At 45.5% G+C, this 16617-nt stretch overlaps 1 protein-coding gene across 1 annotated transcript; it reads right to left on the minus strand.

Moving 5' to 3' along the window:
* Positions 1-14168: 14168 nt before the first annotated feature.
* LOC142740335 (olfactory receptor 52D1-like) lies at positions 14169-15119 on the minus strand. Its single transcript, XM_075849884.1, has one exon. The coding sequence runs from the start codon at positions 15117-15119 to the stop codon at positions 14169-14171; it is 951 nt and encodes a 316-aa protein (XP_075705999.1).
* Between the last annotated feature and the right edge of the window lie 1498 nt (positions 15120-16617).

Genomic DNA, 16617 nt, shown 5'->3' on the forward strand with positions numbered 1-16617 from the left:
ACACTGGGGGAGTCACTTGTAGAGAAGGATCTGGGTGTAATAATCTGCAGCATCATATGTCCTAGGGGGCGCTACACTAGGGGAGTCACTTGTAGAGAAGGATCTGGGTGTGTAATAATCTGCAGCATCATATGTCCTAGGGGGAGCTACACTGGGGGAGTCACTTGTTGAGAAGGATCTGGGTGTAATAATCTGCAGCATCATATGTCCTAGGGGGGCTACACTGGGGGAGTCACTTGTAGAGAAGGATCTGGGTGTAATAATCTGAATGCATCATATGTCCTAGGGGGGCTACACTGGGGGAGTCACTTGTAGAGAAGGATCTGGGTGTAATAATCTGCAGCATCATATGTCCTAGGGGGAGCTACACTGGGGGAGTCACTTGTGGAGAAGGATCTGGGTGTAATAATCTGCAGCATCATATGTCCTAGGGGGGGCTACACTGGGGGAGTCACTTGTAGAGAAGGATCTGGGTGTAATAATCTGCAGCATCATATGTCCTAGGGGGGCTACACTGGGGGAGTCACTTGTTGAGAAGGATCTGGGTGTAATAATCTGCAGCATCATATGTCCTAGGGGGGCTACACTGGGGGAGTCACTTGTAGAGAAGGATCTGGGTGTAATAATCTGCAGCATCATATGTCCTAGGGGGGCTACACTGGGGGAGTCACTTGTTGAGAAGGATCTGGGTGTAATAATCTGAATGCATCATATGTCCTAGGGGGGCTACACTGGGGGAGTCACTTGTAGAGAAGGATCTGGGTGTAATAATCTGCAGCATCATATGTCCTAGGGGGAGCTACACTGGGGGAGTCACTTGTGGAGAAGGATCTGGGTGTAATAATCTGCAGCATCATATGTCCTAGGGGGGCTACACTGGGGGAGTCACTTGTAGAGAAGGATCTGGGTGTAATAATCTGCAGCATCATATGTCCTAGGGGGAACTACACTGGGGGAGTCACTTGTTGAGAAGGATCTGGGTGTAATAATCTGCAGCATCATATGTCCTAGGGGGCGCTACACTGGGGGAGTCACTTGTTGAGAAGGATCTGGGTGTAATAATCTGCAGCATCATATGTCCTAGGGGGCGCTACACTGGGGGAGTCACTTGTTGAGAAGGATCTGGGTGTAATAATCTGCAGCATCATATGTCCTAGGGGGAGCTACACTGGGGGAGTCACTTGTAGAGAAGGATCTGGGTGTAATAATCTGCAGCATCATATGTCCTAGGGGGCGCTACACTGGGGGAGTCACTTGTTGAGAAGGATCTGGGTGTAATAATCTGCAGCATCATATGTCCTAGGGGGCGCTACACTGGGGGAGTCACTTGTTGAGAAGGATCTGGGTGTAATAATCTGCAGCATCATATGTCCTAGGGGGGGCTACACTGGGGGAGTCACTTGTTGAGAAGGATCTGGGTGTAATAATCTGCAGCATCATATGTCCTAGGGGGCGCTACACTGGGGGAGTCACTTGTGGAGAAGGATCTGGGTGTAATAATCTGCAGCATCATATGTCCTAGGGGGAGCTACACTGGGGGAGTCACTTGTAGAGAAGGATCTGGGTGTAATAATCTGCAGCATCATATGTCCTAGGGGGAGCTACTCTGGGGGAGTCACTTTTATAGAAGGATCTGGGTGTAATAATCTGCAGCATCATATGTCCTAGGGGGGGGGGGCTACACTGGGGGAGTCACTTGTTGAGAAGGATCTGGGTGTAATAATCTGCAGCATCATATGTCCTAGGGGGAGCTACACTGGGGGAGTCACTTGTTGAGAAGGATCTGGGTGTAATAATCTGCAGCATCATATGTCCTAGGGGGGGCTACACTGGGGGGAGTCACTTGTGGAGAAGGATCTGGGTGTAATAATCTGCAGCATCATATGTCCTAGGGGGCGCTACACTGGGGGAGTCACTTGTTGAGAAGGATCTGGGTGTAATAATCTGCAGCATCATATGTCCTAGGGGGCGCTACACTGGGGGAGTCACTTGTTGAGAAGGATCTGGGAGTAATAATCTGCAGCATCATATGTCCTAGGGGGAGCTACACTGGGGGAGTCACTTGTTGAGAAGGATCTGGGCGTAATAATCTGCAGCATCATATGTCCTAGGGGGAGCTACACTGGGGGAGTCACTTGTTGAGAAGGATCTAGGTGTAATAATCTGCAGCATCATATGTCCTAGGGGGCGCTACACTGGGGGAGTCACTTGTAGAGAAGGATCTGGGTGTAATAATCTGCAGCATCATATGTCCTAGGGGGCGCTACACTGGGGAGTCACTTGTAGAGAAGGATCTGGGTGTAATAATCTGCAGCATCATATGTCCTAGGGGGCGCTACACTGGGGGAGTCACTTGTAGAGAAGGATCTGGGTGTAATAATCTGCAGCATCATATGTCCTAGTGGGAGCTACACTGGGGGAGTCACTTGTAGAGAAGGATCTGGGTGTAATAATCTGCAGCATCATATGTCCTAGGGGGCGCTACACTGGGGAGTCACTTGTAGAGAAGGATCTGGGTGTAATAATCTGCAGCATCATATGTCCTAGGGGGCGCTACACTGGGGGAGTCACTTGTAGAGAAGGATCTGGGTGTAATAATCTGCAGCATCATATGTCCTAGGGGGCGCTACACTGGGGGAGTCACTTGTAGAGAAGGATCTGGGTGTAATAATCTGCAGCATCATATGTCCTAGTGGGAGCTACACTGGGGGAGTCACTTGTTGAGAAGGATCTGGGTGTAATAATCTGCAGCATCATATGTCCTAGGGGGGCTACACTGGGGGAGTCACTTGTAGAGAAGGATCTGGGTGTAATAATCTGCAGCATCATATGTCCTAGGGGGGGCTACACTGGGGGAGACACTTGTTGAGAAGGATCTGGGTGTAATAATCTTCAGACATCATATGTCCTAGGGGGCGCTACACTGGGGGAGTCACTTGATGAGAAGGATCTGGGTGTAATAATCTGCAGCATCATATGTCCTAGGGGGCGCTACACTGGGGGAGTCACTTGTAGAGAAGGCTCTGGGTGTAATAATCTGCAGCATCATATGTCCTAGGGGGCTACACTGGGGGAGTTACTTGTAGAGAAGGATCTGGGTGTAATAATCTGCAGGCATCATATGTCCTAGGGGGAGCTACACTGGGGGAGTCACTTGTAGAGAAGGATCTGGGTGTAATAATCTGCAGCATCATATGTCCTAGGGGGAGCTACACTGGGGGAGTCACTTGTATAGAAGGATCTGGGTGTAATAATCTGCAGCATCATATGTCCTAGGGGGGGCTACACTGGGGGAGTCACTTGTTGAGAAGGATCTGGGTGTAATAATCTGCAGGCATCATATGTCCTAGGGGGAGCTACACTGGGGGAGTCACTTGTTGAGAAGGATCTGGGTGTAATAATCTGCAGCATCATATGTCCTAGGGGGAGCTACACTGGGGGAGTCACTTGTAGAGAAGGATCTGGGTGTAATAATCTGCAGGCATCATATGTCCTAGGGGGCGCTACACTGGGGGATTCACTTGTTGAGAAGGATCTGGGTGTAATAATCTGCAGCATCATATGTCCTAGGGGGGGCTACACTGGGGGAGGCACTTGTAGAGAAGGATCTGGGTGTAATAATCTGCAGCATCATATGTCCTAGGGGGCGCTACGCTGGGGGAGTCACTTGATGAGAAGGATCTGGGTGTAATAATCTGCAGCATCATATGTCCTAGGGGGAGCTACACTGGGTGAGTCACTTGTAGAGAAGGATCTGGGTGTAATAATCTGCAGGCATCATATGTCCTAGGGGGCGCTACACTGGGGGAGTCACTTGTAGAGGAGGATCTGGGTGTAATAATCTGCAGCATCATATGTCCTAGGGGGGCTATACTGGGGGAGACACTTGTTGAGAAGGATCTGGGTGTAATAATCTGCAGGCATCATATGTCCTAGGGGGAGCTACACTGGGCGAGTCACTTGTAGAGAAGGATCTGGGTGTAATAATCTGCAGGCATCATATGTCCTAGGGTGAGCTACACTGGGGGAGTCACTTGCTGAGAAGGATCTGGGTGTAATAATCTGCAGCATCATATGTCCTAGGGGGGCTATACTGGGGGAGACACTTGTTGAGAAGGATCTGGGTGTAATAATCTGCAGACATCATATGTCCTAGGGGGCGCTACACTGGGGGAGTTACTTGTAGAGAAGGATCTGGGTGTAATAATCTGCAGCATCATATGTCCTAAGGGGCGCTACACTGGGGGAGTCACTTGTAGAGAAGGATCTGGGTGTACTTGTAAATCATAAACTCAATAACAGCACAATGTCAATCAGCTGCTTGTAAGGCCAGCAGGATATTGTCGTGTATTAAAAGAGGCATGGACTCACGGGACAGGGATGTAATATTACCACATTACAAAGCATTAGTGAGGCCTCATCTAGAATATGCAGTTCAGTTTTGGGCTCCAGTTCATAGAAAGGATGAAAAATATAAAGAAGAGCAACGAAGCTAATAAGGGGCGCGGAGAAGCTAAGTTATGAGGAAAGATTAAAAGAATTAAACCTATTTAGCCTTGAAAAGAGACGACTAACGGGGGACATGATTAACTTATATAAATATAGGAATGGCGCATACAAAAAATATGGTGAAATCCTGTTCCTTGTAAAACCCCCTCAAAAAACAAGGGGGCGCTCCCTCCGTCTGGAGAAAAAATGGTTCAACCTGCAGAGGCGACAAGCTTACTTTACTGTGAGAACTGTGAATCTATGGAATAGTCACCGCAGGAGCCGTCACAGCAGGGACAGTGGATGCTGCAAAAAAGGGTTAGATAATTTCATAGAACAAAAAAATATTAGCTCCTATGTGTAGAGATTTTTACCTTCCCCTTTCCCGTCCCTTGGTTGAACTTGATGGACATGTGTCTTTTTTCCACCGTACTAACTATGTAACTATGCAACTATGTAACGTAAAGCTAGACTTCTCTTCTGCCTATCACCCACAGTCCAATGGTCAAGTGGAGAGGACCAATCAAATTTTGGAGAATTACCTTCGTCATTTCGTTTCCGCCCAACATGACAATTGGGTACAACATCAGCCTTGGGCAGAATTCCCTTACAACAATAACACAAGTGAGTCTGCTGCCTCGTCTCCTTCCTACATTGCGTACAGCCAGCATCCTCTAGTTTCTCTTACTGTACCAGCCATGACTCAAGTACCAGCAGCAAATTCTTAATTTGGGACTTTCATTCACATCTGTCAGCCAACCAAGTCCGTGATCCTCCAGGCAGTGGACCGCATGAAAAGGAATGCAGATAAGAATAGAAAGGCTCCTCCTCAATTCTCTCCTGGCACTAAGGTTTGGCTGTCCTCTAGAAGCATTAATCTCAAGATGCGCTCCCAGGTGCAAAATTTGCTCCCAGGTTCATCGGTCCTTTCGAAGTCTTGCAGCGTATAAACCCTATGTCCTATAAACTTTGGCTGCCTCCTACTCTCAGAATCCCCAACTCGTTCCACGTGTCCCTCCTCAAGCCTGTGGTTCTAAACTGCTACAGTAAGTTTCCTAGTTCTGCAGTGGCTCCCAGCAGTTCTTCTGATGTTTTTGAGGTGATGGAGATTCTGGACTTCAAGAGAGTAGGAAGAAGAACTTTCTATCTACTGGACTGGAAAGAGTTTGGTCTTGAGGAGAGATCCTGGGAGCCAGAAGTGAACCTTAATGCCCCCACCCTAATAAAGAAATTCCTCTTACGATCTGGACCCAAGAAGAGGGGGCGTAAGGGGCGGGGGTACTGTTCCTCACCTCGCGACAGCCGCAACCACAGATTACTAGTATCCTGCCAGCAGTTCCCTCCTAGGTGATGCCAGCACTCGTGGTCGTCCTGTTCTGCTCTGCTCTGAACCCTAGGGTTTGCACTCGAGCTCGGGACCCAGCCTTAAAGGGCTAGCGTGCGCACATATTAATCTGGCCTGACAAATCTCCAGATCACCCTGGACTATAAAAAGGGCTTCCACTCCTTGCCTGAGCATTGTTGTTGTTGTCTACCCGTGTTCGTATTGCAAACGGTCCCTTAGTTGTATCCTGCTCCCAGTGTTCCCGTACCCTGCTGCCTGTATCCTGTATCCTGTTGCTGTTGTTGTCTCCTGTACCTAAACCTCTAGTTGGAGTCATGTGTACTGCTGTCATCTGCCACGTCTGCTGTCATCTGCCACATCTGCTGTTATTTTCTACGCCTCCTGTCATATACCATGTCTCATAATATCCGCCACATCTAGCGTCATCTGCCACTTCAAGTACCATCTGTGGCAAAGCCTCTGCTAATGTCTGGACTCTTACAGGTACTCTTGTGCTTGGACTTTGCATAGACTTTGATATAGACTGTTGTTTGGCCAGCTGCCACTCCGCTACGGCGAAGTGGCCTAGTGGGTCCACATACCCCTAGATTGTGACACAAACACTTTAATGACTATGAGTCTGAAACACCTTAACGTTCCAGTAAAGTTTTGATGTAACGTGAGTGGAGTGTTGGTATTTCTCATTATCCATTCAATGCATAGGAACTTCTAGCTTCCTATACTTTAATAGGTCAAGAAGTACACCAGATAGCATGGGAGGGCATGGAGGTAACTTTCAGACAACCTACAGCAGTGGCGGATTATCATTAGGGTGGTTCGGACGGTCGCCCGGGGCCCAAGGATCCCAGGGGGCCCATGGCCGCTCGAACCGCACAAGACCGCATGGGCCCCCTCATGCCCGGTGGCATTGCTAGCACATGAGGGGGCCCCGGTGCTAGCGGCAGCCACATTCATTTGTATCTGAGTCCTCAGATACAAACAAATATTATAGGCCGCAGGCCACATTAGGCTTGCAGCCTATCAGGCGCTGGGAAGACTCCATGCGCAGGCTGGCGTGATGAGGTACTGCGCATGCATCTAGTCTGGAGGCTTCACATGCGTCCAGCTTGAGCGGCCGCCACGAGAACACAGCAAGGTAAGTAAAATATATATTAATTTTTTTAGGTGGGGGTAGCGCTGTGCATATATTCAAGGGGGGGAGTGCTCCGTGACACTATATACAAGGGGGGGGGTTCTCTGTGACACTATATACAAAGGGGGAGTGCTGGGTGGCCCTATATACAAGGGGAGGGTAGCGCTATGTGGGCCTATATACAAGGGGGGAGAGGAGCGCTGTGTGACACTATATACAAAGGGGGAGTGCTCTGTGACACTATATACAAGGGGGGGGGTTCTCTGTTACACTATATACAAGGGGGAGCGCTGTGTACACTATATACAAGGGGGAGCGCTATGTGGCCCGATATACAAGGGGGAGAGCACTAAGTGGCCCTAGATGCAAGGGGGAGCGCTATGTGGCCCTTTATACAAGGGGGAGCGCTGTGTGGCCCTATATACTAAGGGGGAGCGCTGTGTGACACTATATACAAGGGGGGGCTGTGTGACGCTATCCACAGCGGTATGTGTGTGGCGCTCTTTACAGGGGGGGGGGGCTCTGTGGCGCTATTTACAAGAGGGGGGGGGTTGTATGGCTCTATGTATAAGGGGCTGTGTGTAACACTCTCTACAGGGGGATGTGTGTGGTGCTAGCTATAGGGAGGTGTGTAATATCTATGGGGCTGTGTGTGTGTGGCGATATCTATGGGGGTGTGTAATATCTACAGGGGCTGCGTGTGGCACTATGTACTGGGGGCTGTTTGTGGCACTATGTACAGGGGGCTGTGTGTGGCACTATGTACAGGGGGCTGTGTGTGGCACTATGTACAGGGGGCTGTGTGTGGCACTATGTACAGGGGGCTGTGTGACACTATGTACAGGGGGCTGTGTGTATGTGGTGTTTTACAGTGTGTGGTATTATTATATTCAGGCGCGCAATCTTTGGTGATATTATATTTAGTGGCACACTATGTGGCACCATGCTAATTTTATTTTCGTTTATAGGTGTGGAAATGTTGAAAAAGTGAGGAGCCGCAGACATCTGAATGGCAAATTCTTCAGAAATGGGTCATGGCCGGGAGAAGCCGTCATGAGCTCTGGACCGGATGGATAAGAAAAGAGGAAAAAAAAATACTAGAATCTGAGACGTCGTCACCTGTGAGTCACTGGATTTATAGAGAAACTTCACCTCTCCTGACATGTTTATTATAGGAAATCCTTGTATTTCACAAATAGACTTTCTGCTATCCGGGACTGATAGACAATTCCCCTTGTCAGGAGGATGTGTCCCAGCACAGTGTGATACTGTCAGTATGTAGGGACACAGCCCTGTGACAAGGGAAATCGTAACACCCATTTGTTACTGCTTGCCCAAAAAGGTTGTGTTAAAAATAGTTACGGCGCAGCAGTGCGGCGGTGCGGAAGGGGGGCCCAAGTTTGGGTAACAGCCCAGGGCCCATGGTCTACTTGATCCGCCACTGTCCTACAGCTATGGACATGCTTCATATGTTCCTGCACCACATAGCACAAGACAAGGACAGCGGGAAGTGTTACGTTTCTTACCAGAGGAGTAGATCCTTTGAGTCACAGAGAATAATTTGAGTTATGAAGTCTAAGGACTTTCTACTCATTCATCCTTAACTATGAAAGGAGGTATAGACTTTCACAGTCGGATTCCCAGGTCCCTCCGAGGAGCGTAATCACCAGGAGATTGGTCAGTGGACAAGACAAGGATGTAGTCAATGGTCGGACCAGGGGTCAGAAACAGGAGTAGAACAACCGGTACCAGCGGACAAATCCAAAGACAGGAGTGGAATCCAGTAACGAGGCCAAAGTCACAGTCAAAATAAAAAACAATACAATGTAGCAAAGGATGTACATTGATTTGCAGGCAAGGGATGGCAGACTAGTTTTCTTTTTATAAAGGCCACCAGGCCTGACGTCTTCAGTTGCCATGGCAAACTTACCCACCCGCGAGCAGTAAGACATTGCTGGAGCGAGGAAGCAAAAGTTAGATTTAGAGATGAGCAAATCGATTCTAAAAGAAACTAATTCAATCTGAAATTCCCAAACGCTTTTGGGAGTTTGCGGCACAGATATTGCGATCACCGGCGCCCAATTACTAATATACAGTTATTCGAAGATCAGAGGAAGATATTGGCACTGATCCTCGAAGACATCATAGAGTCAGACACGAGCTTTCAGAGCAGTCCATTCGCAACTAGTTTATTCAGATCAGATGCAAATATAATTTCAGGAAATTCTCTAATCTATTGTTAAAGTTTCCCTTTTAACAGTACTAATAGTTGCCTACCATCAATTGCTGTTCTTTCCTCTCACTAGATATTTCCCCGTGAAGAACCTTCCACCTTGAGTAACTTCAGATAATCTTTCCGATTATGTATCCTTATACAACACATATATCTCCTGCACCCACTTATATGTAACAATACTTACCATCATGCTGTTAGCCGTTTTTCGTTTCTGTGTCTCATCAGTGTAACGCTACGCGATTTCTCGCGTTTTGCGGGTCACCATGCGTTCCATTGTCATTTGGACCTCATCGGCCACCATAGTGTTTACAATCCCCTTGACTACGGCCGTTGTTTATGCTACAGGGATTAGTCCTTTCGGCCCAATTAACCATTCGTATCTTAGAAATATAGTGTCCATTTAACATTCCCTTGATTGTTTTAGCAATAAACACATAATTTTTATGACTTTTCTGCCATTTATTTTTACTGAATCTTCGTGCTAACCACACAATTTCGTTTATTTCTTTTATTTTTCAAAGTTTCAACCAGGCAATTCCCATACCACTTCGGATTATGTTACAACTGTACCATAACTTGTATCATGTTGTTATTATGTGTATTTATTTGTTGAACTTCGACCCGCCTGGTTTTGGCGGTTTTTTGGCCAATTGCCCTGTCTGAATTGGCCCAATTAAGACCATCACTGTTGTGTATATTTACATGTCTGCCTTTCTGTTTATGATGCCTGATGAAGACGCCAGTTCGGCGTTGAAACGCGTAGCCACCTTGTGCAAATAAAATCCGTTAATATTAGAACCGATTTTTCGTGAGTTTTCATCGTTTTACCACGCAGCAGCGCCATTACAAATACAATTGGGAGGTGTTTGTCACAGCTTTATTACATGTTTTCGTTTACAGAACCTGTAAAATATATAAGAACAAGTATTAACATATTATAAACATAGTATAACATATTAACATAATGTGGCTAAGTCCTTGACAACCTCCAAACATAAATAAAGCAATGCCCTTAACCCCTTAGTGACCACCAATACGCCGGGGCTCGGTTGTCTGATGACAGTCGGGCTACTGCTCCAACGACCGCAATCAAAGTTTACTTCGATTGTGCCCGTTTAACCCGTTATATGATGCGGTCAAAAGCAACAGTGGCATTTAACTTGTTTACAGAGGTTAGTGAGCCAGGGGCGTAGCTAGGGGGGCAGGCGGGGAATGTGCCCCGGGCGCAACATTGAGGGGGCACCAGGGCCGCAATGTCCATGACGGCGGCCTGCTGCCTCTCTGAGGGGTCAACAGCGCCACTGAAACCAGCCGCTGCCACCCCCTCCTGCACTATAATTGTACCTGCGTCTACAGGACACAGGTACAAATAGAAGCAATGAATGGCCGGGTACTTTCGGCGTCTTCCTACGAGTGAAGCAGCGTGATACTTTGCGCCACTCGCGTAGTTGATAGGTACTGATTGACAGGAAAAGTAATTCTGCCTTGCCAATCAGAGCTTTTCATAGACACAAGTGGCGTCTCCATCGCCGCCGGACGGCGCTGGAACGGGATTAAAGTGAGTTTGTATATGTTTTTTTTTCTCGTAATAAAAAAGTGTGTGGCATTATCTACAGGGGTGCTTTATCTACGGGCGGGCTCTATCTACAGGAGGGCTATATATTGGGTGGGGTATATGTGGATAAATAAATATATGTGGATAAACACTATATACGGGGTGGGCTATATGTGGATCACTATATACAGGAAAGGGCTATATTTACACAGGGGCTATATACAGGGGTGGGCTATATGTGGATCACTATAGGGGGAGCTATATGTGGGACACTATATACAGGGGTGGGTTATATGGGGGCACTATCTACAGGGGGCTCTATAAGGGGCACTTTCTACAGGGGGCTCTATGGCAGGCACTATCTACAGGGGGCACAGTGTGTGTGTGGGACACAGTGTATGGTGCTTTTATAATTAGAGGTGCAGTGTATGGCGCTATTATATTTAGGGCCGTAGTGTGTGGTATAATGATAATTTTATCTTTGATTATAGGTGTAGAAATGATTGAAAATTGAGAAGCTGAAGACATCTGAGCGTAAAACTGCAGAAATGGGCTGTGACCGGGAGAAGTCGTCATAGAGGACTGGATGGAGAAAAGGAACTAGAGTCTGAGACGTCACCGGTGAGTCACTTAATGTAAATGTTTATTCTGCCTCTAATCAGTACTGTATTCGCTGTGTGATCTGCAGCGAGATGATTGGTGGTATGATTATGATATGATTTTTTTTGTGTGAAACCACAACTCCCAGCATATCCTTACCATTGTTCGGGCAATGCTGGGAGCTGGAAAAATTTAGTGCAAACCTATACTGCAGGGGTTGCACTAAATTGAGCTATATTTGTGCTGGTGTTGTATATATGTACTGAGCTTGGTTCTGATACTATATATATGTACTGAGCTTAGTTCTGGAGCTGTATCTATGTACTGAGCTTGGTTCTGGAGCTGTATTTATGTACTGAACTTGGTTCTGGAGCTGTATTTATGTACTGAGCTTGGTTCTGGAGCTGTATTTATGTACTGAGCTTGGTTCTGGAGCTATATTTATGTACTGAGCTTGGTTCTGGAGCTGTATTTATGTACTGAGCTTGGTTCTGGAGCTGTATTTATGTACTGAGCTTGGTTCTGGAGCTGTATTTATGTACTGAGCTTGGTTCTGGAGCTGTATTTATGTAGAAAAAAGAGGGGGGGACCTCCAGCTCACCTTTTGTACGCAGATTTTGTACTCTGGTCTCCGCACGGATCCTCGCGTCGGCACGCGCTATGTAAACAGCAGAAAAACAGGTGGGTTGGATCCAGCGTAGCTGCGGATAAAAAGGAACTTGTTCCAAGTTTAATGAGGATATTAAAATCGGGATCGATCAGGATAATGTCCTCGAGTGCTGGGAGAAAAATAGAAGGATTGAAGAAGCCTACGCGTTTCAAACACTAGCTGCGTTCTTAGTCATGGCTCCCAGCAGATGTTTTTCTGCTGTATTTATGTACTGAGCTTGGTTCTGAATCTGTATATATGTAATGAGCTTTGTTCTGGTGCTGTATATATGTATATATGTAATGAGCATGGTTCTGGTGTTGTGTATAGAACTATATTGCTTGTAAAATGTACAAATGTTTTTATGTTACATTAAAAAAAATGTAGAAAAGAATTGACACGTCATTGATTGTTGGAGAAAACAAACATGGAGAGGGGAAAGGAAATGTCAGGAAACAGGTTGAGGGGGCGCCAAACTGAATCTTTGCCCCGGGTGCTGGAGAACCTAGCTACGCCTCTGGAGTGAGCTCCTTCTCTCACCCATCGGCGGACCGCAAATGCAATCGGGGGCCTCCCATGGGGTGCCATGGCAGCCAGAGGCACGTCCTAATAAATTGCCTGTCAGATTTCCACTGACAGACAATAATGCTCTGGTATACTAAGTATACCAAAGCATTATAGCAGCGATCTGAAGATCACATAGTGAAGTCCCCTAGTGGGACTAAAAAAATAAGAAATAAATGTGAAATAAAAAGTACAGTAAAAAAACTATTTTTTTCCATTAAAAGTGATTTTATTTAATAAAAGTGTTAAAAAATAAAAGTACACATATATGGTATTGTCGCGACCGTAATGACGCAAACAATAAAGTTAATATCTGATTTAAACCGCACGGTAAACATCGTAAAAAAAAAACCCACAGAAATAAATGGCGAAATTGCTATTTTTTTCCATTGTCCCCAAAAAAGTCATAATAAAAGTTAATAAATAACTCTCACATATCCCAAAACACCACCAATCAAAACTACGTCTTGTCCCGCAAAAAACAAACCCAAAAAATCACCACATTGACGAAAAAATTTAAAAATTACGGCTCTTGGAAAGCGACGATGCAAAAACAAATAAATTTAGTTCAAAAGTGTTTTTATTGTGCAAAAGTTGTAAAACATAAAAAAAACCTACATATGTGGTATAGTGGTAATCGTACCGACCCATAGAATAAAGGTAACATGTTATTTACGCTGCACAGTGAACGGCGTAAATTTAACACGAATAGAACTATGACGGAATTTCAGGGTTTTTTTCTTTTCCCTCCCACAAAAAGTTAACACAAGTTAATCAAAATATGATATGTACCCCAAAATGGTGCCATTAAAAAGTACAACTAATCCTGAAAAAATCAAGTCCTCATACAGCTACGCCTACAGAAAAATAAAAAAGTTATAGCTCTTTGAATGCGACTATAGAAAAACGAAAAAATTAGGGCCTAAAATAGGCTGGTCACTAAGGGGTTAAACCAGTAGCCATGCTATAACTCCACTCCGTACCATGCCTCCCAGGGTTCGCCCCTTAGAGAAGCTCAAATCCATAGCTTTACAATAAAAAAACAATATATTGTGTCTAAGACAGAAATATATAAAAACATAAGATACCGTGGCCAAGGACCCGGCTACACCAACAAAACCAAAGTACAACACACTAGTCCAAATCTGCAAAGCAAATGCATATACAAATTAAACAAACTAATTGTATTACTCCTCCACATATACCCGCTCTTGCGAACCCTAATACAAAATTAGAATTAAAGGGAGGGCGGGCGGGTCAAATATTTTCAAGCTATAACATGGCTTCCCCTATATATACATCCCCTAACTCCATCCCAATGCTCCCAACCCCCTAGCAACGCAAACTCAAACCCACCCACCAATCTATAATCAAAATAACCCTCTATGACCCCTTTATGACCCCTTGCAGGCCCAGACCCGTCATGACCGGCCCCTGCCCATTTTTGCTCCTTTTTGGAAGAAATAGACTTGATGGGAACATTGTATTGGAGGTTGTCTCTCTGCAGCATAGTACAATCTAAATCATGAGTCAATTTCTCTATGGGAACCAGATCATGAGGTTGTGGTAAAAGGGTGGTAGAATTCCCTAAATAGTTTATCAGTTCATTGTGGTGATGTCACTATTTTTGGAGAAAAAAAGCTTCATTAACTTAACTCGTATCTCCCTGGTTTTCAATCCATAGATCAGGGGGTTCAAAATTGGTGGGACCACAAGGAACTGCAAGGACATTACTGTTCTCAGCTCATAGGGGAGGTTGGTGGGACTGAAACGATGGAGCAGGATCTCAAATAACACATTGATGACAAAGTTAGTGATGGTTATTAAGTGAGGAGTGCAGGTTTGTAGGGACTTGGCTCGGAAGTCCTTCGAGGCCCGGACACAAACTATGAGAATCTCAATGTAAGAAATGAAGATGAGCAGCGGCATTAGGACTATGACAACTGCTGTGATGAAGAGCCCGTAGATATTGTTGACCGTCGTGTCAATGCAGGACAACCTCACCACTGACCAGTTGTCACAGTAGATCTTCAGGATGATAGAGCCACATAGGGGAAGCCTAATGGTCAACACAAAGTGAACTGTAAATAGTAAGAAATTGAAAAAACATGCCGAGATGACGAGCTTGAAGGCCATGGTCAAGGTCATGATGGAGCTGTATCTCAAGGGGTTGCAGATGCACAAGTATCGATCGTAAGCCATGACGGTCAGGAAGGCCAATTCACCACCCATGTAGGTGTGAATGCAGAAGACTTGAGCTACACAACCTGCGTAGGAGATACTTTGTGTCTTGCTAATTAAGTTAACGAATAAATTAGGGAGAAAGCCACTGCTGCCGTAGAGTCCATTGAGACACAACACGGATATGAAGATGTACATGGGCTCTTGTAGACCCTTATTGAGGGCCACAGTGGAGATGACCGCACAGTTAGACAGTATGATGAAGAGAAAACCAAGCAACGTGATCACGCTGTAGACGTATTTTATTTCAGTCATTTGCCCAAAATTGAGGGTCAGTAGGGAAGGGTGAGCGCTGGTTCCGTTTAACATCTTCTCTATTATCTTTAAGGTGACAATCTGCAAAACAAGACACTTGAGTAAAAATTCTTAAACATTTTTGATTCTTTTTTTTTAAATCAATTAATATGTCAATAAGGGGCCTTATTTTACAGCGCTGATGTGTCTTCATTGATCCTGGCGATCAACATGATGGCCAGGTGTCTGGTCATGTGACCCTTCTGCGTAGTCTAACTAGACCCAGCACTGCCTTGATCGTGACAGCACTGGTCAGGGCTATTTTGCCCTGTATTACAAGGCAATATGAGGAATAAAGAAAAAGTCAAGACAGGCATACAAAATAAAGTAAAAAATATATAAAAGTAAAATGAATATTAAAATAAAAAAGTAATAAATAATAACAATAAAAAACCCTGCCTTTTATACGTGAAGCCCTGCCCCAACACAATGTCCCTAGCTGTGGAATGTTGCATATCAAAATAACCGTTGGACAGAAAATAATATAATCTCTATTTTAGTTTTTTATGTGATTGGAGTAAAAATTGAATCTGAAAATACATTTTTTATTTTATTTTTCTCATTAAATGTCAAATATTTCTAAAAAAATAAAAATTGTTTCTATTTTGGAAAAAAAAAAGTGGTAGGAAATGGGAAAAAAGATTATACTGTGTCTCTGGGGACAACATGGGGGCATTATACTGTGTGGGGAGGCAATATCTGGAGGTGTTTTACTGTGTGGGGGCACTACAGGGGCATTATGCTGTGTAGGGGCACTTTAGGCGAATGATACTGTGTGGGAGCACTACTGGAGCATGATACTGTGTAGGGACACTACTGGGCATGATACTGTGAGGGGGCACTATGTGGGCATAAAACTGTGTGGGGGCACTATGGGGGCATAAAACTGTGTCAGGGCACTATGGAGGAATAGCACTTTCTCGGAGCACTTTGGGGGCATGATACTGTACTAAAGCACTTAGCCGCATCTTTACAGTGAGGGGGCATAAAACTGTTTCGGGGCACTATGGGGGAATAGCACTGTGTCGGGGGACTTTGGGGACATGATACTGTATGAAAGCACTTAGCCGCATCTTTACAGTGAGGGGGCACTAAGATGGTATCAACTGAGGTATAAGTAACTGCTCAGTGGAGTCCTTACACTGGAGATCTGCTTTAGCTGTTCATATGCTGCTTGGGACATGGAGAAAAACTGTCATTACCAGGGTCCCCCCTCCTCCTCATGCCATGGGGACAACTAAACCAGAACGTTAGTACAAAAACACCTAAAACACTCCCATAGATCTCAGCTTCCTAGACCCTTGTGAGGATTACGTGACCATTGAAATAATTCATTACGTACAATGATCAATCATGTGATTGTAGAATAATTTAGGGTATCTTGCCATAGTTGTCACTCACCGATGCTGCGGAGGCTTAGGTCGTGACTGCAAAGACTCGTCCATGGTGGATACAGGGAACAAATCAGAGCTTATATATGATAGGACAGATGTCCCACCGGGCCCCAGCCAAT

This window comes from Rhinoderma darwinii, chromosome 2 (assembly GCF_050947455.1).
Source record: "Rhinoderma darwinii isolate aRhiDar2 chromosome 2, aRhiDar2.hap1, whole genome shotgun sequence".
Classification (NCBI taxonomy): Eukaryota; Metazoa; Chordata; class Amphibia; order Anura; family Rhinodermatidae; genus Rhinoderma; species Rhinoderma darwinii.

What these genes read in the sequence shown, in the direction of transcription:
- LOC142740335 (XM_075849884.1), bottom strand. Translation starts at nt 15,119, where the DNA reads ATGTTAAACGGAACCAGCGCTCACCCTTCCCTACTGACCCTCAATTTT.